Source organism: Lutra lutra, chromosome 6 (genome assembly GCF_902655055.1).
Source record: "Lutra lutra chromosome 6, mLutLut1.2, whole genome shotgun sequence".
Lineage (NCBI taxonomy): Eukaryota > Metazoa > Chordata > Mammalia > Carnivora > Mustelidae > Lutra > Lutra lutra.
Window position 1 is genome coordinate 15,800,165 of NC_062283.1, and position 8,082 is coordinate 15,808,246.

At 40.8% G+C, this 8,082-nt stretch overlaps 1 protein-coding gene across 1 annotated transcript; it reads right to left on the reverse strand.

Annotated features, from left to right (window-relative positions):
- Positions 1 to 7,117: 7,117 nt before the first annotated feature.
- On the reverse strand, positions 7,118 to 7,817 carry LOC125102562 (stathmin-2). Its single transcript, XM_047733873.1, has one exon. The coding sequence runs from the start codon at positions 7,763 to 7,765 to the stop codon at positions 7,226 to 7,228; it is 540 nt and encodes a 179-aa protein (XP_047589829.1). The 5' UTR covers positions 7,766 to 7,817; the 3' UTR covers positions 7,118 to 7,225.
- Between the last annotated feature and the right edge of the window lie 265 nt (positions 7,818 to 8,082).

Genomic DNA, 8,082 nt, shown 5'->3' on the forward strand with positions numbered 1-8,082 from the left:
AGAAGGAGATCCCAAGATGAGATTAGTCATGAAAGAGATTTATTAGCGGAAACGTTTGTGAGAAAGATTGAGAAGGGGGCCATTAGACCTTAAGGAAGACATGTAAGGAAGGCAGGATGGTTGAGTGGAAGTATCTTATACTGAAGCCCAGTGAAGACAGTATTGACAAAGCTGATGGGGAATCCTTAAGACATGGAAGCCTGTCAGAAGAATCCTTGTCTTCCAGGAAAGAAGATAGTCATCGGCAGGAGATAATGGCCTTGACACCAAAGTGGCGGTATTTTTCAGAGTGCAATTGTTGAGGCTCTTCGTCAATCATACCACCTATAGCCAAGATCTGAGAGGAAATTTTAACAGTCACCTGACCTCCCATGTAGCTGTTTACTTAATATTTTCTGTAAATGATTGTGTGTAAATAAGAGTACCAAAGGAAATCTGGAAAACTTCTTCCTCAGTCTCTGCCTGAGTCTCTGCTCTCAGTCCACTGCCTGAATACCCATAATATTACTTAGTTAAATAAGCCAACAAATGGCAATAAAGTGTAATTCAGGCAACATAAACTGGTAGAAGATGAATCTTTTGTCATAAGTTATGATTATCTGATAAAGTGACTTTGTAGCTTTTAATAGACAAGAAAAGATAAATGAAAAGGACAAAGAACATTGTCTTTTTTCTTTTTTCCATTTATCCCTTTAGTTACTAGCCTTGTATCAGCCAAGACATCAGCTTGCCTCCTCTTCTTCTGTTCTCTCTCTCCCTCTCTTCCTGTCAAAGTTACTCCTTAGATTGCAGCTCAATGTCTATCCCAGAAAGCCTAACAAAACCATGTGCTCTCAATCTATTTTTCAAATTAAACATTCCATCCCTGAATGCACACTTGTGTTTTTGCAAAAATGGGATGCAACAAACATGTACTAAGAACATGCCTTTTGCAAGATGGGTATTGAAGGGTCAAGAATGAATGATTTTTTTTTAATAAAGGAAAAGAGTGAAGGAGAACACCTGAATGGCTTTTTTCCACACTGTGAGCTAAGACTTTTGTATTGTAACGTGTTCATTTTCAAAAGAAGTCAACAGAGCCCCGAGATGATGAGTGATTTTATCTTTACATTACCTTGTGAATGATCTGAAAGTCAGAATCTGATGTTCTGATCACGCACCACATTCGGCCATTACCTTGAGTTGGCACTGCTTCTGCAAGCTGAGCACATCAATATCTGAGAATCATGCATTATATGTGCATGAGAGGAGAAATAACTGGACTTTTGAAACTGAATATTGATTCTTCAGTGGCCTGTCTCTAATAGACATACCACTTCATTTGAACAAAGCAATTTTTATTCAGTATTGTAGAAGAAAATTAAATAATAGCCACAGAATAGATTTTCCTGCCTCTTAGTATATCTGTTATTCAAAAGAGAAGCTCTGTTTTTAATTTCCGAGTAACCATGCTAATCCCTGCTTTTGTCATTCTCCCCAATAATATTTATGTATTTGGGATTTAAAGTTGGGGGTAGGTAGGTGGGAGAGAATCACAGATCAGGGGGAAAGGAGTTTCTCTTTTTTTCTAGGGTGAAGGAAGGCAGGAATTCATAACTAATCCAATAACTTTTATTATTGTCGTTTGTCTTCTGGGATTGAAGGCAGCTCAACTGGCCCTATGCACTGATACCAGCATCTTCTACTATTTCTGAAGACCAAACAAAAAAAAATTTATAAAACCTCACTCACCTCAATTAAAGCATTCATTTACTGGGAAGCTTAATTACTCCATGTGAAAAAGTTGAGCAATTCAGAGGCATTAAAAGAGTATTCTTTGGTCTCCAAAAGACCATTCCTATTTTGGAGTCACAAGGTCATGGACTCACAATCCTAGGATGGCCCCAAATATGTGTCATCTACTATTTTGTTCAAAACATAAATTGGAAAAACACAGCTTGGGGAAAGCAGTTGGACCTTCTCTGTAGCCTCTGCAGCTCGGGGAAAACTTGCTCTGAATTGTGGTAAGGAGATATAATACAATGTTCTTTAAAAGACTTAGTATGAAACTATCACACAGAGATATATCAATTTTATTTCATATAATAAATTACTATTTTTTAAATGTGGCCTTTGGTCAGAAAAACTAGTGAATTCTGGTTCCCATCCTTATTTTGTTTGGCCACACTGACTGGATGCCTATGGATGGAATTAAACTTGGACTTTTTCCCATGTAGATGAAAATCTGTATAATCTTTGGTCTAGTTTACAAAGACCTCGGAAAAACAGGCAGATTATGCAAGCTTTGTTCCAGAAAGTTCTTTCCCTATTTTTTTTTCTTCTCTTCAGTGATTCTTACTCCCTTAAAAGTTTTTGTTTGTTCATCTGTTTTTTTTTTTTTAAATATACCTGTATATCTCGATTAAGAAGCCTTTCTACCAAATTTCTGGCTACAATGATCATTTTTGTCTTATACTTTACCCAAAGATCTTTTATCCCAGACTTAAATAACCTGAGAGGTGTTTTTTTTTTTTTAATTTATTCATGTAATAAATTATTTGGGTGTATGCCTTGGGCAAAGTCCACACTAAATGTTCTGGAGAATGTCTGCAGTTGACTTAGATCCTGAGTCTCCCCAGGCAAAGGCACACGGCCCCAAATCATGCAGAACTGTCCCACCCTGTGCCTATTTCAGTTTAGTGTACTTTTGTATTTGTTTCATCATTACATTGCTACCAAAGGACAGAAGAAAGAATGGGATGAGGCCTGCCTCTGTCTCTTTCTTTCTTTTTTTTTTTTTGATCCTTCTTTTATTTATTTCTCTTTTTTTTAGAAGCAGGAAAATTTTCCCTAGAAATCCTCCAGAACTTTCCCCTAGTAATCTACTAGCCAAGATTTGGTTCTAAGACCATTGCTAAAACTATTGCTAATAAAAGGATGGGTTATTATCTTTGGCTTAGATGAACCATTTCAGATAGTGTAGATAGCTACTGGAGAGTCAACCAGAAAAGCTACATCGGGCATGTATACAAATCGTAAAGTGCAAGATGAAGAGTGTTGAACCAAAAAAGAAACATAACTAAAGTATCTTGGGTGTTAAAACCTGGAGAGACTTATTTCCAGCTGGGGATTAAGAAAGAACCAACTTCTGAATTGTAGGCTGGAATCAGGCACAGGAAGACGAAAAAAAAAAACAAAACACTTTAATTTGCCAGTTGAGAAATGGCAATGGGAAGGAAGGGGGCATGGACAGAGTTACAAGTTACATTTGGACGAGATAAAGGTCTCTGGAGGTGTATTGGTTAGCTTTTGCTGTGATAACAAATACCTCCCCAGTCTCAGAGGTTTATTGCCCCAATTATTTGTGGACTGCTCCTAGATCTTCTGACAGTCTGCAGCTCTGTTGGGTCCTATAACAAGAGTCATTTTATTCTAGGGAACCAGGCTTCAGGAGCATTCTTTATCTGGGGTAGACTTCTCTCATGGCAAAGAGCAGAAACCCACACCTACGGTGAAGTTACTAGGGGCCCAGCAGTCTGGCTTACATTTTTTTTTTTTAGATTTTTTAATTTACCTATTTGACAGAGAGAGACATAAGTAGGCAGAGAGGCAGGCAGAGAGAGAGAGAGAGAGAGAAAAGGAAGCAGGATCCCTGCTGAGCAGAGAGCCTGATGAGGGACTCGATCCCAGGACCCTGAGATCATGACCTGAGCCAAATGCAGAGTCTTAACCCACTGAGCCACCCAGGCGCCCTGGCCTACCTTTTCTTTTGAGGTGAAAGTGAACTTGCACCATCTCGCACCCCCTACCACTAAGGAAGTGGCACAAAGGCTGGTGGAAATCTTTAGATTATAGTGGCAGCATGTGTCAGTTAACCATGCTATTCCATTGATCTACCAAGTTATTTTTCAGCCAGACTGCATTGCGAGGGGTCAAGAGAAAGAGAAGGATGGGCCATGGGTCCAGACTACATGAGCTGCTCTACAATTTGTGCACTTTCACCTAGCAGATGGGAGGACAATCCCTGGCTTCTCTGCCATGCAGAGGCCTTGGGAGCCATGGTAGTGACACCCAGCTGGCAATGGGAAATGAGACTGGGAGGACAAATTGGGACTCATGGAGAGCCTTAAGTGTTGTGCCAAGAAAAAAAGCCAAAAGGGAGTCATTTGAGGTTTTAAGTAGAGCAGTGTCACGGGCAGGGATTTACCGTGAACCTCATTCAGGTTCTCTGTAGGTAGAAAGCTCACACAGGTGGACCCAAAAGAGTCAGAACACTTAACCCTTCACTGTGTTCCTTTGTTCCTGGCACTGAAACATATCCTTTCATTTAATCTTTCCCCTCCAATCTTTTTAATCTGTTATATATAATCCTTTATATATTACCCTTGTAGGGAGCTTTTATCCTCCCTGTTTTTAAGATAAGGAAACTGAGCCTTGAAGAGGTTAAGGAATTTGCTCAACTTCCCCCAGTTGCAAAGGTAGGGGAGCTGGTACCTAAGTAAGTTTCCCCGATTCCAGCATCCAAATAAATACCCACTGTGTTAGACTGTCTCTCTTTATGAATGAAGATAAAAAGACAGGAACCCCAAAGCCAGAAGAGGCATGTAAATCTGAGGGGACAAAATCTCCTCTTTGTGTTTATTCATTCCTCCATTCAACAAATAACTAGTGTCTGGAAGTCAGGCAATACTGATGAGGATTAAAAGACACAATTTTTGACATACCTTAAACTATGGATTTTTATATTTTATTTATTTTATTTTGTTTTATTTCATTTCATTTCATTTTTAAGCAGGCTCCACATCCAGTGTGGAGCCCAACATGGGGCTTGAACTCATGACCCTGAGATGAAGACCTGAGCTGAGATCAAGAGAACATCCCTTAACTGACTTAAGCCACCCAGAGGCCAGAAACTGTGGATCTTTAAAGGTATTTAACTTGGGTCACAGTGAATTAAACCCAATTCGAACTGCTGATTTAATTGTCATCTTTTCCATTACAGTTTAAACTCCAAGAAGGGAGACCTATGTGTGTTTTGTGGCCTCAGTGTCTAGCACATAGTAATTGCTCAATAAAGACTTGATGAATAAATCTTGAAGTGACTAAGTGATGCTGAATGAACAAGGACCACAAAGAATTTACTTGTAGCAGTATCAAGTTGGCAAAGGGAAATGAGATTGGAAAGACAGGTCAGGACTCATGGAAAGCCTAAAAGAATCAGCTGGCAGGCTTTCTCTTGCTGATGGGACTGGTCATTTAAGCCCAGAGCCCTCTCACTCTCTCACACACCCTCCAGGTCAAGAGCTAATAGCCTAAGAGCTCTCTTCTGGCCTCAGTTCTACTTACTCCCCATCCCTTGCTACAAGGTAAAGTGTCTAAAACAGATACCCCATTCATCATGTTATTCTCCCAATGACAAACCTCCAAAGATCCTCCATTTGACTCCGAAGTTTAGCATTGCATCAAATTTCCTGTTAAGAGTCTGTCTTCAGCCCATCTTTCCATTTTGCTTTTCATCTCTCACCATAAGTTCCTTGACCCAACCCCCAGACCTATTCTCCATCCAAGCAAGACTATTTGCAATTCCGCAAATACTCCAGTTTCTCATCCATCTCTCCACCAGGACTCCAACAAACCCTTCAAGATATGGTGGCTTAAAAGTTGTCTTGACCGTTATACCTCCATCAGAGGTAGTCCCACCTTCTGCTGAGATCAGTGGCACTGCGTTTGTAACAGAATCGTAGCTCTTTCCATGCTGCATTCTGATAATGTGTTTCCATGTCTAGGTCTCCACAGACTGAGAAAGAACTCAGCACTGAGGCTTTATTTATCTTTGCATGGGTGGCTCTTAAAGAGATGGTCAGCAAATCATAGGTGTTCAAAGAGTTGTGACTGGATGAATGAGTCTACAGTGAGCGACTAGAAGGCTTCCACTAGGCCATGAGGCTTTGATACAGGTTTCTTTGCCTGGGTGCACATTCTGGTTGCAGACTGTTCCTTGCCTGGAAGTTGCCACAACAAGCAAAGGAGGAACTTTCCACCAATGTCAGCATTGAACAGGTCATGTCTTTTCAGTCACAAAACCGTCCTCTGCTGGAAGCAGTATCCTGGGGTGTTGTGTCTGTGACCCAAGAAGCTCCCAGGAGATCTTCTGGAAGAGACTGAGAGGTTTAAAGCTGAGATGCTAGCTTTTGAATCAGCCAGACCCACTTTCAACCTGGTTTTGTTGCTCTGACTAATTTGCTTTGTGGTGCAGGCTAATTTATGAAAAGAGAAATATACAGTTGATGATTTTGTGAAACCATTGCCTTGTGTGCCTTTTCATCAAGGCCTGTTCTTAAAAGGGGGCAGATGTAATGTTGCCTTTTTATTTATTTATTTATTTTCTTAAAGCCAGGGATGTCGAGGATTTGACCAGACCCGTTCCCTTTCAGCTGAGAAACATTCCCCTTGCTTTTGTGGCCAGTATGAGGATGACAGCAAACTTTCATCTTCCCTGACAAGATAACTCAGACACTTTCCTCAGGAAAAGGCGATTGATCATTTGGTTCTGCTCAAGGATAACATGGAGTGTATAAAAGCACTCACACAGCTCCATTCTTTATAGTCACCTCCTTTGAAAACAGATGAGGACACACAGGATGTTCTTCATTAGACAAGGAGCCCACTTGTGATTTTTATTTCTAAAGGCTCTTAAGTACTGGGAGGCATGACAAGAGGCCATTTCTGCTCTATAATGCAGACCAAAAGAGCTCTCCTCAGGCCCCCAAACATGCCTCTTGCCTAACTACTCTGACATTCATTTCTCTACTCTCTGAACTCTTAAAAGCTCTTTCGACCCACAGCTTATTGCAAAATGTTTACTATACTGGGTCCTGTGTTCTCCTCTTATGTTTCATATTGTTTCAGGTAGATTTAAAACTTCTGAAGGGCAGGGGACCCACCAAACACTCCTTTAGTAAGCCTTGGAGTGCCTTACACAATGCTCAGTACATAAATCATGCTTAACAATTAAAGTGACTGATATATTCCCAAGCACATAGTGTGTAACAAGGACATGTGAGAGAAAATTAATTGTTATGTCATTTTTTTGAATTTTTTAAAAATTTTTTGATTCTGTTTTTTGTTTTTTATAATGAGTTCTTTTTAAACCATGCCATACATTTCCCATACTGATATCACATGATCCATTATAATATAGGCAGGGGGATTTACTAACGGTGGGCTGTGCCATCCCTCCATCGCTTCAGCCAGAAAGTTCAACCTGCAGCTCCTTGTTCCTGCGCACCTCGGCAGCATGCCTCTCCTTTTCCTGCAGACGTTCAATAATAGCAGCTAGATTAGCCTCACAGTTTTCTTTAATTTGTTCCATTTTCAGGATCAGCTTTTCCTCCACCATTTTGCTGAAGTTGTTGTTCTCCTCCAAAGCCTTCTGGAGGACTTCTCGCTCATGTTCTCTCTTCTCTGCCAATTGCTTCAGCACCTGGGCCTCCTGAGACTTTCTTCTTTCCTCTGCAGCCTCCAGTTTTTTCTGGATCTCCTCCAGAGACAGGTCTTTCTTCTTTGGAGAAGCTAAAGTCCATGGGGCTTCTGAGATGGGAGATGGTGGCTTCAGGATCAGCTCAAAAGTCTGGCCAGAGGCACGTTTGTTGATTTGCTTCACTTCCATATCGTCATAAGTATAGATGTTGATGTTGTGAGGTTTGGGGTAAAAGCAAGAGCAGATCAGTGACAGCATGGACAGCTCCTTCATTTTTTCCTTGTAGGCCATTGCTGTTTTAGCCATTGTAGGGATGTGCAGATGCTGAGCGGTGGCGAAGGCGAAGGAAGGGTCCAGCTACAGCTGTTATGTCATTTTTTAAAGGCAACTTGACAAGTAGCCATCACCAATTTATAACTGAACATTATGGTCTTTCTGTGACCTAGATAACAATGCTCCATGACCAATGACGCATACTGTTGTCTGTCAACGTGAAGTTGATTTTTCAGCAATAGAATTGGAACAGCGTCACGGTGTTGAGCCTAATCAGGATACACCTACCTGAGGAATCCTGTGTACCATTCTGTGGTCATACCTTAAAAATGATACCTGAGAACCACAGA